This window comes from Leucopleurus acutus (genome assembly GCF_964270905.1).
Source record: "Leucopleurus acutus genome assembly, chromosome: 1".
In the NCBI taxonomy this organism is placed as follows: Eukaryota; Metazoa; Chordata; class Mammalia; order Artiodactyla; family Delphinidae; genus Leucopleurus; species Leucopleurus acutus.
In genome coordinates, this window is record NC_139142.1 from 26,183,814 (window position 1) to 26,207,017 (window position 23,204).

General features: G+C 40.3%; 2 protein-coding genes across 4 annotated transcripts in view; both read right to left on the reverse strand.

Annotated features, from left to right (window-relative positions):
• Positions 1-23,204, reverse strand: part of GPATCH2L (G-patch domain containing 2 like) — a 62,684-nt gene that overhangs the window by 34,700 nt on the left and 4,780 nt on the right. For all 3 annotated transcript variants that reach the window (XM_082846003.1, XM_082846004.1, XM_082846002.1), the window contains exons 3-5: positions 9,345-9,409; positions 4,754-4,930; positions 3,133-3,212 (exon numbers count right to left, since the gene is read on the reverse strand). In XM_082846003.1, coding sequence (XP_082702129.1) covers positions 3,133-3,212; positions 4,754-4,930; positions 9,345-9,409 — 322 coding nt within the window. The remainder of the gene's footprint in view (positions 1-3,132; positions 3,213-4,753; positions 4,931-9,344; positions 9,410-23,204) is intronic.
• Positions 17,529-19,329, reverse strand: LOC309958035 (small integral membrane protein 7-like; the record flags this gene model as incomplete). Its single annotated transcript, XM_082833644.1, has 2 exons — positions 17,529-18,862; positions 19,241-19,329. 2 exons carry the CDS (start codon positions 19,327-19,329, stop codon positions 18,682-18,684), a joined length of 270 nt encoding a protein of 89 aa, XP_082689770.1. The 3' UTR covers positions 17,529-18,681.

Here is a 23,204-nt window from a genome sequence, read left to right on the forward strand (position 1 = left end):
TGGGACTCTACTGTTAAAGTACTGTATGTTATTATAAACTTATTTTTCTCTAGTGATCCAAAAAAAGTCATTATAAACTTTTTTTTTTACTATATACAGTATTTTAATATAGTGAGTAATACCTCTTAGAGTTATTAAAGTGTATCAAAATAGAAACACTTGGGGCTTCCCTGGTGGCGCAGTGGTTGAGAGTCTGCCTGCCAATGCAGGGGACACGGGTTCGAGCCCTGGTCTGGGAAGATCCCACATGCCGTGGAGCAACTAGCCCCGTGAGCCACAATTACCAAGCCTGCGAGTCTGGAGCCTGTGCTCCACAACAAGAGAGGCCCACGCACTGCGATGAAGAGTGGCCCCTGCTTGCCGCAACTAGAGAAAGCCCTCGCACAGAAATGAAGACCCAACACAGCCATAAATAAATAAATAAATAAAATTTAAAAAAAAAAAAAGAAACACTTTAAAAAAAATCCAACAGCAGCCAATTTTTTTTTTTTTTTTTTTGGTACTCGGGCCTCTCACTGTTGTGGCCTCTCCCGTTGCGGAGCACAGGCTCCGGACGCGCAGGCTCAGCGGCCATGGCTCACGGGCCCAGCCGCTCCGTGGCATGTGGGATCTTCCCGGACTGGGGCACGAACTCGTGTCCCCTGCATCGGCAGGTGGACTCTCAACCACTGCGCCACCAGGGAAGCCCAGCAGCCAATTTTTAACAGGCCAGCACACCAATATCCCTAGAGTCATATGGTTTTAGCCTCAAGAGCCTTCATAATGGTATATTTACTGAGTCCTCACTGGTAACACCTAAGTATCTACTAACTAAATGTATACATGTCAAAGGACTTTTGTAACTTACAAAAATCGTCACCCTGCATTTTGCCTGTTAAACATGTCCTAAAGTAAAAATAGAAGTCTGTATAAATTGCTTCTTAAATTTCTGGTTCTCAAGATTGTAATATGAAATCATATCCAGAACACCACAAGCAATTCAGAAACTAATCATATCCAAAAAACTGGAAAATGGCAGAAGGCACTCACCCTACATTTAATGTGAGTACACTTACAGTGAACATCTATCACAGAACCTTGGGATGCGTACCAACAGTACAGGAGCAAGAGTTACACGCATATGAGCAAGTGTTAAGATGCGAGAGCGTAAGTCATAGACGTGAATGTCAAAAATGTCAAGCCTGGTACTCAAACACATTTGTTTCTGAGCAAACATTATTATCTGCATTTGTCTATGTGTGTGGATTAGCCTAAATATTAGGGTACACATTTTAGCAGAACTGGCTATAGAAAAATTATTTTGAGGTCAGATTTCAGGTGGGATTGGAGCTAAATGAAAAGGCTTCACATACTGTATTCTTCATATTCTTCACTCCTTACACCTATGCCTCCTGGTCACAGACAAAGCCACGGTAATGGGGCCAAAGGAAAAGATGGGTGAAAAATGAGCTATTTGTTACAGCAGAAAAATTATTAACTTAAAGTGCCATAATGTTTAAATTTACAGTTTATTACTGTGTAAATTACAAGCAGTACTTTGCGTAATTAGCAGCTCGCTGGCAGGGAGCTGTGAATGAAACTCATTATTTATGATTACAATTTAGAAAAAGAGAAGAGAGATGGGGGAGGGAGAAGAAGGGGGGCAGAACAGTGACCTCTGGTAGAAATGACAAATATCCCTTTAAGGTGATGAAGATGAATTAAACAAGTAAATATTATCCTATTCATTTGAAATCATTAAAGACACATCCAATAGGCCCTACTTTCCTTCCATGCAAGCTAAAGGGAGCCTCCAGGATGAAATGATTTACCTCCATAGAAGCGGAAGGCTCTTATTTTATAGGAGCTGAAACAAAGTAAGGTAGGTGGTAGGGAGATCATCATCTGTCAAGCCTAACCAATAAAGAGAAAAAGTCAAACCAGCGCTCTGCTCCCCACTCCCAATCTCCTGCCTCCCTCATGTATTCCTACCCTGCTAGCTGTCCTCATAAGAATAAGCTCTCAGAATAGCAAATGCAGCATTTTATCACCTATAAAATGAGTAATCCAAAAGAAGAGGTATCATTCTTCCAATAAGCAAATGTCTTTCTAATTAGAGAGTTGAAGTTGAATTGAAAGATAAAAAGAATATGAATTCATCTGAAAATAAACAGCCTCATTTCTTCTGCAGAAAACAGTTCCCTGATTAATCTATGAAACAGTAGCTTCCTGAGGGCAGGCAGACTGTGGGTCTGACCACTGTATACCTGGCTGGGCATAGAGCCTGACACACATAGGCACTCTAGATGCTTACTGAGTGAACACACACATTAATGATCTAGAATGCCTCTCCTGTCCTTATTCTTTGTCCACCACAATCCTCTCTGACTGGGTATGAACCCCAGCCTTAACCTATTTTCAATCTCAAAGCCAGAGTAAAAAATAAATAAAATAATTAATTAAATTTAAATTGAAAAAGATAAAAAAGAAGTAGACCTGGGTTCAATTTCCTATATTTTGCCACTTCTATCTGGGTAACATCAGACATTCTTTAACATCTTTGAACCCATTTTCCTCATCCTCTAAAGAGAATATCACATTTTTTACAAGATTTTTGGGAGGATTAAGTGAACTGAGTGCCTAGCACAGTCCCTGGCAAAGGCAGAACTGAGTAAATGGTAGATATCCCTCCCTCATGGCCAAGGAGGGGCTTTTGAAATTTGATAACAGGTTTTTTCCCCCAGTTTTCTTTTTAAATGAATTCTAGAATAAAAGACCAAAGTTAGAACAAAAGAAGCATTCATGAATTCAAGGAGTCATAAAGAAGCCAAAAGCATTTCAACTTATATAATAATAATATAAGATTAATCAAAACAGTAGAAGAGACAGAGATCAGGCCTGTAGATTTACAGACAGCAGACACTGTCATGACAGTGTTCGCTTTGTCAGAACTTCTGTATGAATCAAGCTTCATCTTTTATGTGTGCATCCATTCATGCCCTATATAATGTTCACTCTTGTGAGCTTGCAAAATACACCTGGCTTAATTAACCCCAGGGAGTTCTGCAGCACCTTTGATTATCAACAATGTACACAAATCTTATAGGGAATATTATCTTCCCAGTGAGCCTAGAAAACAATGACAGCTATCACCTTCCCAACAAGCCTTCTTCGCCCCTTTCTGAGGCATCGAGCTGCAGCTCCAGGCAGACGATTAAAGCGAGCATGGTACCCTAAATAAAAAAGAAGAAAGACCTCAGTAACTGAATGCAGAAGATTCATTAGCAATGATATGCTTCTAGTACACCAAAAACCTTCCTCCCCAAGATCTTACTAAAATGACCCTTAAACTAGTATCACTAGGCTATTTGCCAATGATTTACTATTCCCATGTCTTTGTCACCAGTAGTATGATCTTAGGCATGTCATTTACCTCTGACCTAGGCATCCTCATCTATAAAAAAAGAATAATCACTGGCTCAGTCCTCTTTTACAGGACTGTTTTGAAGACTCAATGAAATAGCACATGGAATGTACTTTATAAACTGAAAACACTACACAAATATAAGGTATTATCAACAATTTCTAATTGCAAATTAAATGTTAGCTATTATCTTAAAAAATTCTAAAAATAGCATGTATAGTATAATCCCATTTTTCTAATTGCTGTATATGTTCTACACATAGAAGAGACAACTGGAAGAATCCACACCAAGATGTTATCAATGACTCTGGGTGTGGGATTATAGAAGTTTCTTCTTCCTATTCTTGCTTATTTGCATATACTTTAAGTGGTCCATAAAGAACTTTTAGAAATGGTCACTGAAATGTTTATGAAAGTTTTAAGGTAGCAAACAACGTGCCTCAGCCAAGCATCATTACCAAGAACCAACTGCTTTCAGAAGGACTTTCAATCACCCAAATTTATCACAACGAAATGCTACAGAATAGGAATTTACAGTTCTATTGTAATTCTGATCACCAATAGATGCTCAACATATACTTGGTAACTGACTAACTGGTTGATTATTGATTACTGGGAATCCTCACATCATAAATTTATAGAGCTAAAGGAAACCTCTGAAACAGTTTTGTTCCATGTCACGATATCCTAAGTGATGACCCTGATGTCCCTAGGAAATGAAGTGACTCTGCCACAGTCACAGAGCTAGGGAGACAGTACCAGACAGTATTACCACAGAGTATTACCACATTTCCTTCCCCGTCCTAGGCTCTTTCCATTTCACTTTGCTACATCATAATTGATGGAAAGCAAAGGGAAAGGATACGTATTTGCGTTACAGTCCACAATAATAGAATTATTAAAATATTTTTAAAAATATTTTTAAATCATCCATTTTTAAAATGTCATTATACCTTGTACGTGAGTGTTGTTACTGAAATCTGTTCTCTTCCAAGATCCACTACTTCAGGCTTCCACTGAGCACTCAGTGGCCCATCAGTTTCACAGCAGGATAAGCAGCAGTGACAGGCTGCTAGGTTTCTTAAATCTGGCACAAATGGCAATAGCAAGCTGAAGGAACACCCTGCTAATATATATCCCAAGAGTCTCCATGGATTGATTTAGGTAAGAATGGAGAGAACCTCAAGCTTTGAGACTCACCCTTGAATCTTCTAGAAAAATCCCTGGACTAGTTCTAAAATTCAGATAGGTAATGCATGCTTACAGGCATGAGTATGCTTGCCATGGGGAGACTCTCCCCAGAAAGAATCATGTAAGTGTGAAGTGTATTTTGGTCTCCTCAGAACTCACCTCTTTGAGCTGGCCGAGAAGGTAAAAGGAACGTGGAATCTGAAAGTTTATCCAGCCCAGAATCCATTCTCTCTACTTCAGAGCAATGGTCAGGAGCCCACTTGGGCAGAAGATTAGGGACAGTGAATCCTGGGACACATTCTCCTTCATAGAACCAATCACTCTGCTCGTCATCCCCTAAAGTAAAGAGATCCTATCATAAGCTGGAATTTTAACATGCTCTATGAAAAACCAAATAGGAAGATGACTTCTCAGTGCTATAGGTTTGATTATACTTTTTAAATAAAGCCAAAATACAAAAAAATTGTTTTGATACTTCTTCTTGATCCATATTTTGATGAAAACTGGGACATCAAACTAGTTCCACATAAATGTCATACTGTGGTACACTGGACTGCTTTTGATAGTAAAAACTAATAAAGCTACCATTTACTAAGTCCTTACCACCTACCAGAATCTATGCTAAAAATCTGTAAATTTGTTGTCTCTTCCAAACCTTACACTAACTCCAACTTATCAATTAGGCAACTAAAGCCCAGAGAAGTCAAGGTCAAGTTAGTAAATGATGAAGCCATGGTTTCAACCCCAAACCTGACTAACTCCAAAGCCTTCAACACAAAAATAAACTGCCTCCCATGTACCATTCTAAGTGGTAAAAATGAACCTGGAGGTTCAAAGCCCACAAATGTTTCTCAATTCAAAACTAGCTATTCCTGAAGAATTTCTTGCGATATTTGTATTTCTCATAATAGGTGAATGAAGAATGTGTATCCATACCTTGTTTCTTCCTTGATGTCTCATTAATGGGACACAAAATCATCTTGACAGTAGCAATTTGAGCTACCAGGAAAAAACTAACCACAAAGACAATATAAGCCCCAAGGCTTGTCAAGAAGTTATACTATTTGCCCAAGGCCATACTTTTGATTATTGACAAAGTCAAGACTAGACCCATATAGCCCAGACTCTTGGTTCAAACTTCTTTCTACTGGCTACAATGATAGCATCTCAATTTCCCAAAGAGCTTATTCTTGCCCACAAAGAGTAAGATGGGTAACTTTATGTGTGCTACCCCACACCCCTTTCAAAACAGCAAGGATGAAGGAAATTATTACTAGAACATCTAAAGAGTTCATATTGCATTCATTTTCTAATGGGTACTGGATCTCAAGGAAGCTGCTCAGGCCATGCTAATCTCATGAAGTATCAGTTTCATGGACCACTAACACCCAGGAGAATGATAAGTCTTAAATCACTGCAGAGATCTCTAAAAGGGGAAAGAAGCCACTAAAGAAGTTGCTCCAAGTGTTCCCTTATAAAAACACACATCAACAGGCTGTTTTTCTAAAACAGTGGTTCTCAACCTTTAGTGTGCGTCAAAAGGACTGGGAAGGGTTGCTGGAACACAGACTGTTGGGCCCTACCCGCAAAGTTTCTGATTCTGGCCTACACAGGACCAAAAATGTTCATTTCTAACAAGTTCCCTAGTGATGCTAAACTGGTCTGGAGACCATACTTTGAGAACCACTACTCTAAAAGCATCTCACCAAACCAGGTACAAGGATGAATTAAAGACAGACATCAGAATTAACCATGATTAGTTTCACTGCAAGTCAATATATTAATTCCTTCCTATTCATAAGCATTCCTCAGGCCATTTATTAAAATAGTATTATTTAGCTAGATCATATTTTCTGATGACAAATGTCAGACTATACAGGAATTTTCTTTTTTTTGGTTCTCAAGCATTCACTCAAGATTTTTGAGAATACAGAAAGGGACTCACTGAACTGGAAGGAACCTCGTGAGATCTCATCTAGACCAGTAGTCTTCAACCTGGGTTCACTAGGATGCCTAATGCAGGAGCTCCTCAAAAGAGTGCTGCCAGAGAATAAGGAAGAGGCTGAGTGGATCAGGCTCCAGACCTCCTGCTCCTCTAGGATCTTGCTTTAACCAAAATAAGTTTAGTTGTTTTATAATTTGAGGTTCTATGTACACTTCTGTTTGAGGGAGAAAAAGGAGAATTTTCCCCTTATCTGGGTTCCCCAATAATTATTTATTAAGAGTTTACTATATGCCAGGCAATGTGTTACTTATTGTGGTAGAAAATTTAAAAAAACTCCTGCCTTTGAAAAGCTTCAATGGAAAAGACATGCATCTATAAACAACAGTGTAATATGGTAAGTGATAAGAAAGCAGTAAGTACAGGGAAAGAAGAGTCGAGGGTTCTAGGAGATGACGCCTACACTAAGTGTATCAGTCAGAATCCCTTTAGGAAACATGTACATTTGAATGGGGTATTTGAGACTTTAGTGATTATTTACAAAGGTATAGACAGTACTAAGAGAAGCCAAAGGGATGTTGAAGCATTCGGAGCCAGCAGAGCAGGGAGTCTTTACCATTCCTAGATCTGAAGAAGCAAGGGGATAGAATGGTTACCAGAGCACAGAGAGAGAACTGTGGTTATAGGAGAAGGGCCCAAAGAGGAGAGGTAGCCTTCAGCAGGAGAACACAACCCCTACCAACCAGCAGTCCAACAGAAAGGGAGTCAGGGACAGCTCTAATCCAACACTGCATTACTGTTTCCAACTCTTTATTACCTCACTATAATAGAATGATACATCCACACCCTTTTCCTTTGCCCTGGGATTCCAGAGCCTTCCCCTTGAGGCAGAGCACACTTCCTCATTCCACGGACACAGACATGGAGCTCAGTCATCTGATTTGCTTTAGGTAGTAAAGCACTAGCAGATGTGATTCAAGCAAAAGCTTTCAATATTCATGCATGGTCTGGTTTGGTCACTTGGCATTTATGTCCTCTGCCATAAGAAGTCCATGCCACACAGAGCCATTGCTCCTTTAGCCTAGGTCCCAGAATAAGAAAACAATGAGTAGATACAAACCTAACTTGAAGCCTGGAGACAGGCTGAGCCCAGGCAAGATCAGCTGACCCACAGCCATCCCACAGCCCCATAGCAAGAAATAAATGTAGTAAACCACTGAAATCTGGGGGTTGTTAAGCAGTATTAGCATAATAAAAACTTGACTAATACACCCAATCTCTTTCACCTTCCTCCCTCCATACTTCTGCTGTTGCCTCCTATTGGCCAAACCCAACAAGAAACTGAGAGCAAGAAAACTCACAGATGTAGTCCATAAATATGCCCCAGAGGAGCAAAATGAGAACTGTCTTGGAGGATGACCAGCCATTCAAGGAAAGGTGAAGATGAGATTTCAGGCACAGAGACCAACATAAACAAAGACATAGAAGCAGGAAGTAACATAGCTTTGTGCTGAGAACTCTAAGTATCTAAATATCACCAAAATGTGTGAAGTTGAGGCAGAGACAAAGAGGAAAGCTGGGGCTATAAAACATTCTACAACCTTCCATAATATACCAAGGATTCCTTATCAGTGGAAGGCTTTCCAAAGGCCCAAAACTTAATTGGTTGTAATAGGTTCACACTTTCTTACACCCCTGTATACACATCATAAACTTTAAGAGATGCATTAGGATACTGTAGTAAAAGCAAAGAAAAAGTAATTCTGAAAGTATGCTCCAGTTCATCCATGGAAAGACAACCAGACTTTCCTGGTACGAGATAAGAGAATCAAGACCCTAGCTAGAGCCCACCGGGGAGTATATACACACAGCTTCTAATGACATCTAGCTCCCTCGGAATCAGAAAGGAACAGAAATGTACTCACAACAGCCTCCATTATAGTAGGAAGCTCAAGAACTCCATCTATGCCCACAACTCTGAGGCATGGGTGAGACACCTCCCCACCGTCTCTTTCCAAAATTAGGACTTGGAACCTAAGTCTCACTGTCCCAGGATCCCTTCAGTTACTAAGGAGCCTATCTGGATCAACCTAGACATGTAGCCATGTCTCTGTCCTTCAATCACTTAACCCTTGGAGAAAAATCACTGGATTTCAGAAGATCTACAAACCCCTTATTTAGATTAAGAAAACTACAGTCCAAAGAAGCTCTAAGAAATTCTTATTAGTACACACTTACTGTGGCACTAAGCAAGTGTACAGGACAGGATCAAATTACTGTTTAAATAGTAAAAATAAAAAACTGATAATTAACATACACCAGCCTTATTCACAGTGCTCTCTACTAAACTTCAGAAAGAATTTCTATAATATATTCACCTAGAACACTATGGGCACTTATAAATAAGGTTAAAAAAATAAATCCTCCATATGTGAAAATAAGAATGTCTTAACATCCAGTAATACATAAGGTTATTTTTTGGTTTTAATAAAAAGCAACTTCCCAAAGTTCCATCTTTGACACTATAACCCCCTGGATCAATGATTCTCAAAGTCTGAACTACCTGCACAAAAATCACCACAGGTGCTTGTGGAAAATGCAGATTCCAGGGGCCAACTCTAGACCAGTTTGATTTCCAGGAGCTCAGCAACTTGCAGTTTTAACAGTTCCCCCATGTGGCTTTTATGCCCTAAAGTTTGAAAACCACTTTCATAGACAACCATCATATTCCCTGTGAGGCACTCCTAGAACCACTAGAATCTTCCCAGAAACACTGAACCAATGTCCCAAAGCTGGAATCAAGATTACCTTGCCGTCCTTCATCGTTGGTAAAGAGCCCTGTGTCACTGCTGCTACACACACTGCTGGTTTCACTGAAAAAAGAGTAAAACACAAGAGAATGCATCAGCTCCAGTCAAAAACAAAGCACTGTCCATTATGTCTTCTGGTTTTCATATTGAAAGATTCCAAGTTTCCCTAATTTCACTCTAGCTCATTAGCCAATCAGAAATGTAAATTTCATAGTTAAGTCACAGAGGTAAGTTTATTTTCCCCCAAAATGAAAGAAATGTAAGAAGAGGAGAACTGTAAAACTTTTACTTATATTTTAAGGTACTTTTTTTTTTTTTTTTTTGCGGTACGCGAGCCTCTCACTGTTGTGGCCTCTCTCGTTGCGGAGCACAGGCTCCAGGTGCGCAGGTTCCGCGGCATGTGGGATCTTCCCGGACTGGGGCACGAACCCGTGTCCCCTGCATCGGCAGGTGGACTCTCAACCACTGCGCCACCAGAGAAGCCCCTAAAGTACTTTTAAAAGATCTCAAGTCACTTTGTTAGTTTAGCATTAGAAAGTTATTTATTAAGGCTCACAGAAGTAATGTCAACCTGCTTTGGTATATCAAACAACACAAATTTACCAACCAATTTTATTTTAAAATATTGTCTACTATTGGTTTCAAATGAAGCCATGCAACTTTAAGACATCCAGCATCTTTCAAGTTTTCCCATTTATAAAGCAGCAAACAAAAATCCATGAACAGGAAAAAAAGAAAATCAGTATGACAAAAGTTGTATTTTCTAAAATTAATGTCTCTCTTGATAGCAAATGGATACAGCAAAATTCATCTTCAAAAAAGGAGCTTTAAAATTAAAAAACAAACTCCATTTGAACTCACTGAAATAAAACTTTTAGGGACTTCCCTGGTGATCCAGTAGTTAAGCCTCTTGTGCTCCCAATGCAGGGGGCCCGGGTTCGATCCCTGGTCAGGGAACTAGATTTCACATGCTGCAACTAAAGATCGCACACTCGGCAACAAAGATCCCACGTGCCACAACTAAGATGTGGCACAGCCAAATAAATAAATAAATATTTTTTAAAAAATTGTAGAGTAAACCATCATATACCCCCCACGTAAATTCTGCAATTAGCACAGTGCTCTATTTCCTTTATCACACGTCTCTCCATCTATCCATCCATCAATCCATCTTGTTTATATGCATGGAAAAAAATAAACGGAAATAAAACTTTTGCCCCATAGAATTCTGTCCAAGTCAGCTTCATTTTGAGCTACTTCCAACAATTGATTCTGCCTCTTCTGATGCTGCATTTCTCCCACCTAATCATCAAATTTGATTTATCTGGTTCAAGAAAAATTTCTCTGTTCTTTACAATATTAGCGATTTCCTTGATTGGGATGTTTCCTTCTAAGCTAGTCAATTTTGTTCACGTGCTCTAGAAGACGGAAGAAGCATTCTCACCATGCTGCATAAAGAACAGGCTTGGCAAAATCCCAGTCTACATTTCTGGATCAAATATCTGAAAATATTTTGTATTTTGCAACATTTCCAAATATCTTGCCAATACTAAATCCTAAAAATGCTGGTTAAATTAAGTAGCAATGTTTCCTCACTTAAGCTTGTCTCTGGGTAACAGATCCAAGAAATTTGTCTCAGCAAGAGCCAATAAAACATACCTGGTTTCTTTAAAGGTTCTTTCATTTTATTTTCCTCTATACTTATAAGTGGGAACATTCTCAGATGTCAATATAAGAAATGTCTCACAAAATTATACCGCTGGATTCTGATGGATTTAGAATCTTCAAAGAGCTCTGCAGTTAAATCCGGAAGACATCCTCACTGGGTACTGTATTCTTCCTACTTCTGAATCCAAGGAACTGTGCCTGCTGAACTTTATGGTGTTGTTTTTATGTTTTTAGCAAATTCCTAAGAATAGTAGTGGTCTAACTCTAACTCCATTGAGTCTTAATACACATTCTCTCATATCAACTACTTTATTTCTCTCATCTTGCCTCGAAGGTAAAGCATATTTTATATTTTTTAGTTCCTCTTGATATTAAGGAGGGCTTAAAAAGCACATCAGGCCATAAGACAGACATTCTACTCCACCACTGTTACATGCTTTCTTGGTTAGCATATCAGTAACTGAGATGTAGGGGTCAGCAAACAGCCGCCCGTCAACCATTTTTGTATAGCCTGTGAGCTAAGAATAGCTTTTATAGTTTTAAATCACAGGGGGTGGGGGTGGTGGTGATCAAAAGAGGAATACTTTGTGACATATGGATATGACACGAAATTCAAATTTCAGTAACCATAAATAAAGATTTACTGGAACACAGCCAGGCTCATTCATTGACCTGTCAATTCTGGCTTCTTTCACACTACAACTGCAGAGTTGAGGAGTTGCAACAGAGAACGACTCACCCACAAAGCCCCAAAATATTTACTATCTGGCTTTTTACAGAGGAAATTTGCTGATCTCTGCTCTAAGTGTATTACAAGGTCTACTCTGCAATGTCTATTGAATATTTATTTGAATATTTCCTCTATTTGAATATTTCCAAGTAAGAAATTAAAACCATTGCTTTATTACGAAGTCTATGGATTCTTCTCCTCATTCATTTCCAGCCACCTGTAAGCACTACAAGATACAGTGCTTCTCTGATCCTTTTTTGCATGGATTCCATTCTCTCCTCATATTTACTCTAAATAAAGGGGGTAAGCGCAAAGAAACCTGCTGGATCGAGAAAGGTATTGGTAACCTAAAACCTTCCTGTCCCTGTACATTTTCTACTTCTGTCAACAGTATTTAAAGAGACTCACTGTTCTTTAAAGAGATTGGACTAAACTTGTAAGTTTTCTATAAAGTTAATTAGAGTAATGGCAATGATGTCACAGAAATATCACCAGGATTTTAAGACTGTGTTCAAGGGAGATACATATTTTCTTCACTGAGAAAATAATTTATGCCTTAAAGAACACTTATTACATAAAAGTATCATTATTCCATCAATATCTGGAAATGACTATTTCATCTGATAGCATCTTATTCCCTCAGAAGAACTTGCATTGTGGAAATCTAATTATATGTAAGAAACTGTTAGCATAATTTTCTGAGGAAAAAAATGGGAACTTCATGGCATATTTGCACATAAACACCATGCAAATATGTAGTGCTAGCTATGAAGCAGAAGTAAATATTTCCCCTTACAATTTACAGGCCAAAGCTATCCAGTCCTGTAGCTTTCATTCACTTCTGACTCAGAGATTATGATTTTTTAAAAAAAATCAGATTCATAGGATTTTAATAGTGATTTAGTCAACTATAAAATGTTAATATAGCTAATTAAACATAATGTTTAATACTCTGTTAAAAATAAGCTATCTTTCAATAAAAAATATTTTCTTTTAGTACCCTTGTAGATCACAAGGTCAAAAAGTTAAAAGATGTCAGGCTACTACACATTTTTCCTATGCCAAAACCGTCAAATTTGTTTATAACTTTTTTGCTATGAGCATTTTTATTAGGCAAGGAAAAAAAGCTCTGTTACTCATTTTTATAAGGAAAAAGAAATGTGATCCTATCCTTACTGTCCATTCCACTATGGTCCTCTGAAACTTAGTCAGGAATACAGAAACTCAACCTTTATTAATCTTCAGAAAAAGTAAAAGCCCACAAAGATAGACAAAGCCCACAAAGATAGTAGGTAATGAAATCCTGTCTTTTCGTAAAATGACAGCAACTCCTAGAGGCATCAATGCCTCCTGTCTTTGCCTTGGGAACTGTTCTATACTCCCTGTTCTCACATGATTCTAATCTATAAATAGTTTGCATATAAAAGTCTTCATAGGGCTTCCCTGGTGGCGCAGTGGTTGAGAGTCCGCCTGCCGATGAAGGGGACACGGGTTCGTGCCCCGGTCTGGGAAGATCCCACATGCCACGGAGCGGCTGGGCCCGTGAGCCATGGCGGCTGAGCCTGCGCGTCCGGAGCCTGTGTTCCGCAACGGGAGAGGCCACAACAGTGAGAGGCCCGCGTACCGCAAAAAAAAAAAAAAAAAAAAGAAGTCTTCATAGAATATTTCTAAAATATTTTTGAGTAGAAATGTATTAACCCTACAAATAATTTATATGTCATTCAAAAATACTTAATTCTAGGGGCTTGCCTGGTGGCGCAGCGGTTGAGAGTCTGCCTGCCGATGCAGGGGACACGGGTTCATGCCCCGGTCCGGGAGGATCCCACATGCCGCGGAGCAGCTGGGCCCGTGAGCCATGGCCGCTGAGCCTGCGCATCCGGAGCCTGTGCTCCGCAACGGGAGAGGCCACAGCAGTGAGAGGCCCGCGTACAGCAAAAAAAAAAAAAAAGAAAAAACTCAATTCTACTTTGGGGCAATAAAAAGTCTCTAACAGGAGAAGGAGGAGGAAGGATTTCCCCTACTATTTCCCCTATATTTTCACTCATTCACTTAGTAAGCATTTATTAAGTTTTACTATATTCCAGTCCCTGCTATAACCGGCACTAAAACTAACAAAGAAGCATGTCAACCACAATTTAACTGCATGCATTTTATAAAAAAACTTAGACTATGGGAGAAGAGTGTGAAAACATAGAAAGAAGAATGCTTTCCAACGAAGAAAATTCTCCAAATAAGGGGTGGGGCAAGCCTAGAATTTAACCTTATAATACTGAGAAAGTCACCCCATTTTAGAAGCCAGAAAACGTCTCAAAAATATTCATATGTGAGTAAAAATAATAATAACACATCGCACTTCTCTATATAGTTTTCAATTAAAAAATGTTTCCACAATTCAGCAGCAGAGCCATCATTTAAAATAAGACAAACAAAATTAATGCCTAGATTTTGGACTACCAATTAATTGTATTATCTAATTATTATAACATTGTTAGAAGCAACTGAACCACATCCAACTGAAATAACGTAAATGTAAAGAAGAAAGTCAACCTAACCAGCAGTTCCAGCGGCTTTCCTCTCCCAACATTTTTTTTTTTTTTTTTTTTTTTGCTGTACGTGGGCCTCTCACTGTTGTGGCCTCTCCCTTTGCAGAGCACAGGCTCCGGACGCGCAGGCTCAGCGGCCATGGCTCACGGGCCCAGCTGCTCCGCGGCATGTGGGATCCTCCCGGACCGAGGCACGAACCCCTGTCCCCTGCATCGGCAGGCGGACTCTCAACCACTGCGCCACCAGGGAAGCCCCTCCCAACATTTTATTATGAAGACTTTCAAGCATACAGAAAAGTTGAAAGTTACCACTCACACTCCATCACCTAGACATTGCAATTAACATTTTGCTTTGTTTTTGTTTAGTCACACATGCATCCATCTAACCTCACCTGAGCATCTTTGTAATTCAGGGCACTCTGGGTAGACCAGATGACTGGGTATCACATTCATTTTCAGAGGGGTAGATTATCTTAGGAATCAAACCTAATAAAACACGATTGATACCTCTTGTCCATTTAAATAATTAATTCCAGGGCAAAGAGTTAGCTAAACATTGTAAACTGATATAAAGTTTTAAATGCTTTCATCTGAACTGCTCTTATTTACAAGTTCTGAAAACGAACTGTCTGCCCTTTTCAGAGCAATTAAAGGTACTGTTTTCAAATTAGCAAAAACTCTTTTTTTTTTTTTTTTTTCAGTACGCGGGCCTCTCACTGTTGTGGCCTCTCCCGTTGTGGAGCACAGGCTCCGGACGCGCAGGCTCAGCGGCCATGGCTCACGGGCCCGGCCGCTCCGCGGCATGTGGGATCTTCCCGGACCGGGGCACGAACCCGTGTCCCCTTCATCGGCAGGCGGACTCTCAACCACTGCGCCACCAGGGAAGCCCAAAACTCTCCATTTTAAAATCACAGTATTTTTATTCTATAGAAGAGATCAATGTTTTGGTCTTACTGAGTTCTCTAATTTGAAACTCATACTTGTTGGTAAAAGCAGAGTCAATGAGGTAAAAACCCAATCTCAATACCAGAAACATCTAGAGCAGTGGTTCTCAACTGGAGGCAATTTTGTCCCCCTCCTCCTACCTTCCTGCCCCACCCCAGCCCTCGGGGTCATTTGGCAATATCTGGAAAAGTTTTTGTTTGTCAGGACTTGGAGGGGGGAAGAGGCAACTGGTATTCTATTGGCATCTTGCGAGTGGAGGACAGGGTTGCTGCTAAACATCTTACAATGCGCAGGATCGGCCTCACAGCAGAGAATTATCTGGCCCAAAAGGTGAGAACCTTCATCTAGAGTGATGAACAAAGTGGAGGGATGAAGGGGGTGGGACATCATGGTTAAGGGAAACCACTTCAGAGGAGGAGAGGAGCCTGTGTACTTCTGCTGGATAGGGCCAGCCTTCAGGAGCTCATCAGCTAAAAATGTATCATATGTGCTGAACATCAAGAAAGTGGATTACAAACTCACTTCAGAAAGAAGCTCTCTCCCTTAATGCCATATCTTAAATTTAAAAAGTAAACATTCATCTTCAGTATACTTACTGAAAATACATTCTCAGGGATCTATACCTTGCTTGCCTTTATAGTTCCTGAATGCCCTTCCTTTGAAATCACAGTAAAAACACTCTCTCAGTATGTTCTGAGGAAATAATTAGTTTGAGAATACTATTCCTGAATTTAGCTCCACACTAAGTTAGGAAAAATTTTCAGAAGACCAGTGGTCACCTGTGGTAACCAGACTCCCAGATGACTCCCAGTGATCCCAGCCTCCTGGTATTTCACACCCTGGCTGGGCTGTGTAACCAGTAGCACAGGCAGATGTAACTAAAGGTATGTCACTTCTGAGACTAGGTTATAAAACACTAGGGTTCTACCTTGGGTACTTGAGTGAGAGCTCGCTCTCTCCCTCTCTCAGACAGTTTGCTCTAGGGGAAGCTAACTACCATATCTTAAGAATGCTAACAGCCCTGTAGAGGGGCCCACGTGGAAAGGAACTGAGACTCTCTTGATCCTGCAGCCAATAAGAAAATGAGATCTGCCAACAGCCCTGTGAGTGAGCTTGGAAGTGGACTCCTCAGCCCCACCCAAGCCTTGAGACAACTGCAGCCCCGACCAACAGTTTGATTGCAAAAGTATGAGAGACTCTGGACCAGAATCACATAGCTAAACTGTTCCCAGATTCCTGACTTCAGGAACTGTAAGGCTATAAATGTTTTATAAAGCTACTAAGTTTTAGGGCAACTTTTTCTTCAGCAACAGATAATACAGCATCTTTATGAATGCTTTTTTGAAAATAATTCCCTCCTTTCTAGCCCTAACAAGAAGTTTCTAACTTCTATAAGTTAAATCTCTGAATTCCCACAGCTGAGAAGGGGAAAACACAGCTTGTCCTCTGACCCGAGAGCTTGCTAATTCTTTCATATTCCTAACCACATAAGACTGTAAACTTAGAACTGAATCAAAGTAGTTTATACTTGTCACACTTTCAGTAAGGAGGTATAGAATTAGTTTACCATTTATATTCAAAAGTTGGTATCACTAACTTTACCACCTGGGTTTCTCATCCATTTAAGATTATTAAATATGAGGTGTCTTTTACATCTAATTTTAAAAGAAACAAGCAGGATAGAGTTAATGTCTTACTTTATCATGCTAAAAACTAAGGGGTTTTCATTTTAATTTTTTTATTAAATAGTAATACACTTAACAAAAATTTTTAATTGTCTTAGAATTTACAAAAAACGGAAAGGTCACTCCTAGACCTATCACCCAAAACATTTCTACTCAATTCTTTTTCCTTCTTTTTTCTGGACTGAGGTGGTACACTTGTAACTATATGTAATCAGACTTCTGATTCTGAAAGTAAAGAGGACTGAGGGACAGGTTTTTCAGAGAAATATCTCACACCAACCGCAAAATTACTCTCACAGTAAGTTATGAGAATGCATAACGAAGGAGTTTGTTTTTCAGCTTCATTCAGATGGCACCACAAAAGAAGGCAGCAACCTCTCTAGTTTCACAGGTTCATTAGCGTGGCCACTGCAATCAGGTATACTTTGCAGAGATAATGATTTTTGTCAGGACTCTGCTACTGAGCCGCGGGCTGTGCCTTAGAGAAGTCCACCCATCCTTTTAAGACTCACCTTTTCTTAGAACTAACAGTTTCATCCTCAGTTAGATGAAATATCTTTTCAGAGTAAATTTTTTTTTTTGACAGTTAACTTCTACAGTAGAAATTAATACAACATTTTACATCAACTATATTCAATAATTAAAAAAAAAACCTGATGAAAGTATCAAAAATAAAAAAAATTTACAAAGGACTTCTTGGTTAAAAAATGTATAAACAAAAGGTCCTTTTTAGAAATGAGCTTTATTTTCAATGCTCTTTAGTTCTAAGAGCCTGCATATTTATTCTTTCCTCCTACCAGGTTACCTGCAAGTTAGGATTTCAAAAACCACAACAAACAAATCAAACACCTGTAGGATCCAGGCACTGACCACCCAAGTGGTCATGTTGGCGATTAAACCAGGAATCCCTTTCAAAGAAGCTTCTATGCAAAATGCTGTATTTCCTCCAATGAGGCTTGTTTTTCAACCTTGAAATCATCCACTTGAAAAGCAGACCCCAAAACCCAAGCTTTCAGAACTGGGTCCCAATATCACCACATAAATCACTCTCATTCTAAAAACTATACAATTAATGGTCCCAAAAGTTACTTTAATAGAGGGCTTCAAGTCAAGGCAAAGTTTCTCATAAAACCGCCATCCGCCCTGCCAACTGCTCTGCACCTCTCTTCCACAGGAACCCATAACACTTCACCCTTCAAGTCCTGGGGACAACCTCAGCAGCATGGAGTGGCCAAGCAGAGCCCATTGGGATGGGGAAGGAATTTGGACACAGACCCAGCAACAATGAACTTGTTCATTCCTCACAAATGCAGTCCAATAAGAGGCTGCATCAAACTTAAAAGCCAACCTTTCTGCTTCAGATCCCTGGATACAAAAGATTTTTAAAAATCTGTATAATTTGAACCGAAAAAGGATGGTTATTAAAAATAAACCAATAAATACCCAGATGGGTGAAAGTTTGGTAGAAGAGGGATTCTGATCTGATTAAACAATCTAGATACCACAGCCCCTCACATAAACACGCTTCAAACTCTTTTAAGTAGACAGCATTTCAAGGCAGAGATCAAAGTGAAAATATCTTTGAAAAGAAAACAGTGACGTGGCTGGGAAACTGTTCATCTTGGTGAACATTTTTTCCACCCACCACAAGCTTGGACTTTCTGGGAAGGTCACCGGTCTTCTGGTCAGAAACATTCTTGAAGTCGTCAGGAATGGAGGAAGAGACACTCTGAGAAGGTGTGTTTCCGGTTCTGTACCTGGAGCTCAGGAGCCAAAGAGCACGATCATGCAGAACATCATGAAGACATTCCATAGGGCGATGAAGATTCGAAAATATCTGAGGCTCAGCAAGAACTCCCGGATGTTGTCACCTGTGCTGGGCTCCCTCGACTCCTCCCCAAAGCCTTGCGTGTCCTTCTTTTTCCGTTGGTTTGCTGTGTGACCTCTTTTGCGCGGTTCAGCGATGTTCCCTGGGCCACCCCTTGCCCAGCCAATCACAGCCATGCCTGCAGCCACCGACGGGGTGGAGAGAGTGGTTCGAGGCAGCCAGGTGCGGGGCTGCGGGTACAGATTAGGGCTAAGAGATTCTCGGGGGATGGGTCTGAGGCTCTCATGGGTGCGAGCAGAGGGATCCCGGGGGAACTGAGAGTCCGGAGTTCAAATGTCGACGGCGCGGAGAGTCACAAAAGGATGGACCCGGTTGGAGGCGGAACTTGGGGCTAGGACCTGGGGGCGGGGCCGGCGGCGTAGGCCGTGCTCACGCTCGCGAAGGCGGGGCTACGGGTCCCCCGGATGGAGCCACGGTCCAACGCGGCCTACTCACAGCTTAAAGTTGAGCACCGCCCCGGCGTTCATCAACAGCGTCCCGAACAGCAGGATGTCCCCGATCATTGTTACTGCCGGAGCGTCCATCCGAACAGGAAGCCCAGAGTAAATTTTTAAAGAGCATATATTTTGAGACTTGATATCTGAAAATGTCTTTCTAGTGCCTTTCCATATGAAATCTATCTTAGCGATATATAAATTCACGGTGGGAAGGTGGGAGACTTTTGCCATCAAAATTCTACAGGCAAGTCGATAGCCCCTCACATTTAGTACTGTAGGGATCAACATCAACCTTATTTTCATCCCTTTAAAGATTTTTCTTTATAACTGCTCCCCTCCCACCACCAATGCACAATGCAAAAATACTGCCAGGATATGTCTAGGTAGAGGTCTCTTTTCATTAGTTTTCCCTTTTAATCTGTATACTTAATTTTTTCAACACAGGAACATGTTTTCCCTTCAGTTATATTTTTAAAATCACTCTTCTATCGCTATGCTTTGGTTTCTTCCTTGGGAGTATTTACATACTTGCAGACTGGGCCTCTATCCCTGTGCTCCAGATCTATCACCTTCTCTCTCATTTTTATCTCCTCTCTGTGCATTTTGGGAGGGCTTCCAAAGTTTTCCACATCATCAACTCAATTTTCTGCAGAAAGAATTGTCCTTCATTTTAACATTACAATTACATTTCAAATTTCCCTACACTTTTTCCTCCCATACTACTGGGCTTCAAATAGCTATCTTTCTGTCCTTATGACTTACTACTCCTGTTTCAAAGTGATTATATCTCCTTGCATCCTAATGAAGATTTTCTAAAATGTTCTTCTGGTTTCCACTGGCAGTCATTTTCAAAGATGTGTTCTTCCACTGAACATTCAGGATGATGTTCCCTTTCCCTCATTCTGCATAACTTGTCCAAAAGCCTCTTGTTGAGAACCGGTTTACCTAAAATTTGGTATTTGCCAACAGAAAGGGTATGTAAATTACCCGTGGTTCCATCCTCTACTTCCTTGGATACAGGTAACAAGCTCTTGTCACATCTACAACTGGCCAAGAGGATGTGCAGAGCCCCTAGCCTAATCCCCAGTGTCACTGGTAGGCTTTTGTCTCATGTAGCTATGTGGGACTGAGAAAGGATCTTCTTCTGACCCTCACTGCCTGATTCTGGGCCCATTCCAGGAGTCTACAATAAATGAAGTTATATAAAACACTCCAGTTTCCAGGATGCACTACTACTAAGAGTGTTTTTTCCTTCTCTGTCCATGCCAACAGTAAACTACTCTTGGAGACTGTATTTCCCAGAACTCAATATGCTATGACTGCCTCCTATCCCTCAAAACAAATACACACACAGAAAACACTACGATTCCCTATCCAAGTATATTCTGGGAGTTACAGCCTCCCAAGAGAAACTGAAAAATAACTGATTGCAAGTAAAGGGTGGAACAACACTCTGGCTCAAACTGTAGCTGCCCAATTTTCTGACTGAACCGGACCCTGCCTTTCTGAACCAAGGGCAGACTATAGAGAAAGAATGCAGGGCCTCACTACCAACCTTCAGGGCAGGTTCAGCACTGCTGTGGGCTTCCAACTGCACTCTCTAGCGCAGTTCTATCAGCCTCGGACTTTGAGAAAATCTTGGCAGTAAGCCAGCTGTAAGTCCTGATCTCTGGTGATGTGAGTTTGCAATGTTTTATGTCTTCATAAATATTTTAGGGGCAGTTGAGGCTGCTTATCAGATGCTTTTTAAAATATGAAATTACAATGATGGGAAGGAGGTTGTGACTGAAAAGAATTACAGAATCTCAGTGTTGCAAGGGACCTTAGAAGTCATTCAGTTCAAACTCTCCAACTCTACAACTCAGTAAGTGGTCACCAAGCCCAGGCTTGAATCCCTCCCGTGACACAGAACTCATCACCTGGTAAAACAACTCAGTTCATTTTTATAGAGTCCTAATTTTTAGAATGTTATATTTTATACTGAGGCAACACTTCACACACTGTACTTTTTACCTATGAGTCCTAGTTCCTTCCTCTGGAGTCACAGAATAATCCTAACATTTCTTTCAAGAGACAGATCTTCAAATACAATAGTATCAAATCTATCTCCCAAGTTGTTTTTTTTTCCTCAGTTGTTCCTAAGGATATAGTAGCAGAGCTTTGAATAAATCTACAGAAGCACTCTATGCTAGCTACTCAGTACTCTCAAATGCAATGGTACAATCTTCAACAATGGTAAATATCCTCTTGGTCAGCATCCCTATTTACAGAATAGAAAACAGAACATCCTCAACCTACCACACAGAGTCTTTTCCACAGCTCCAGTAACCCCTGATTAATGACCTCCACTTGCAAAGGAGGCTACTTACCTTAACCATGAAATAATGAACGCTATTGATCCAACAAGCTACTGCTATAAAGTGTTATTGATCACCCAATCTTTGGTTAAAATGGTCCTCATTTAGCAATTTTACTGTTGCAAACACCTGGAGCAAAGCACCCTCATAATTAAAGAGTTTGGGGGATTTAAAGTGAGAGGTGATGGACAGAGATCTCAGCTTTCTACCATTTATTCTTGCTTCTGAGCTATTGTTTGTGTCAGAAAGGATATTGATTTTCTATAAAAATAAGAAAACAAGAGGCACCAAGGGGCGCAGAAGGTCAGCTTGGGCTAGAGAAGGAGGGGGAAGGTTTAGCACTCTATCTCTGTCACTCGGCTTCCAACAGAAGGGAATATTTTCTTTCCTGTGAGATCGGCTTCTAATACATCACCTTAGGAAGGCTCCTGACTGTGACTTCAGGCCATCACCAAACCAATTCACTTATGAAAGAAAAGAAGCTAAATTATATTCAAGGGGAACAAATGAATGATGTATTAGTGAAGAATAAAGCAAAATTAGGCTATAACTCACCTAATTAATAGCTGCTATATAGACAATTTGAATAAAGATCAGTAGAAAGTAATCTTACAAAAGAGTTGATCCATTTTAGAATAGAACACACATGCAAAGAAAAATATTAAAATAATAACTGAGCTTTTTGAAGGCTTTAAAAAACTATTACATCATAACCACTTTCAGTTCCTCAGAACGCCTGAGGGATTGATTGGTATAGAATGGAAGGAAGAACAGAAACAGAAAAGCGAAAAGAATTATCGGTTAAGCTTAAAATTACTCTATGTTTAGTTAGCAGAATAAATTTAAGGAAAGTAGAAATAAAGCTCTCTGATTGAGACACAGATTTTCAAACCTAAAACACCTAACATATGCTTTTTTTTTTTTCTTTTTCCCCGGTACGCGGGCCTCTCACTGTTGTGGCCACTCGCGTTGCGGAGCACAGGCTCCGGACGCGCAGGCTCAGCGGCCATGGCTCACGGGCCCAGCCGCTCCGTGGCATGTGGGATCTTCCCGGACCAGGGCACGAACCCGTGTCCCCTGCATCAGCAGGCGGACTCTCAACCACTGCGCCACCAGGGAAGCCCAACTATGCTTTTTAAAAGAACTCTATCTATTGACTAGGCTAAGTAAAGCTTAATGATCAACTTCATCTTAATAATTTCACAAGTTGGATCATATACTCTGACAACCCTCAATACCTCTGATATAAAGTTCTACACTTTGATCTGTATGCAAACAAACTGGCACATCCAAGCAGATTTTTGAAAGAGTAAATTGCTGCCTACGTCAATTTCTCCAAGCTCTAGATGTATATTATCACAACCTGACTATAATGTGCAACAGATGTATCTGGGGTAAGAAGGACCTAGAAAGACTGAAGTGCCTCACTGCAAGGTTACAGGCTCTGCATTTGGAACCACACTTGGGCTGTGATCTTAGAGAAGACAGAGTTAACAGTCACTCACACACACAATTAAGTCATAGCTTAGCAAGAAATTCTGGGGAATACATACATCCAAAAATATCATCCCAAAACATTCTTAACAGTACGATGATTACTATTTG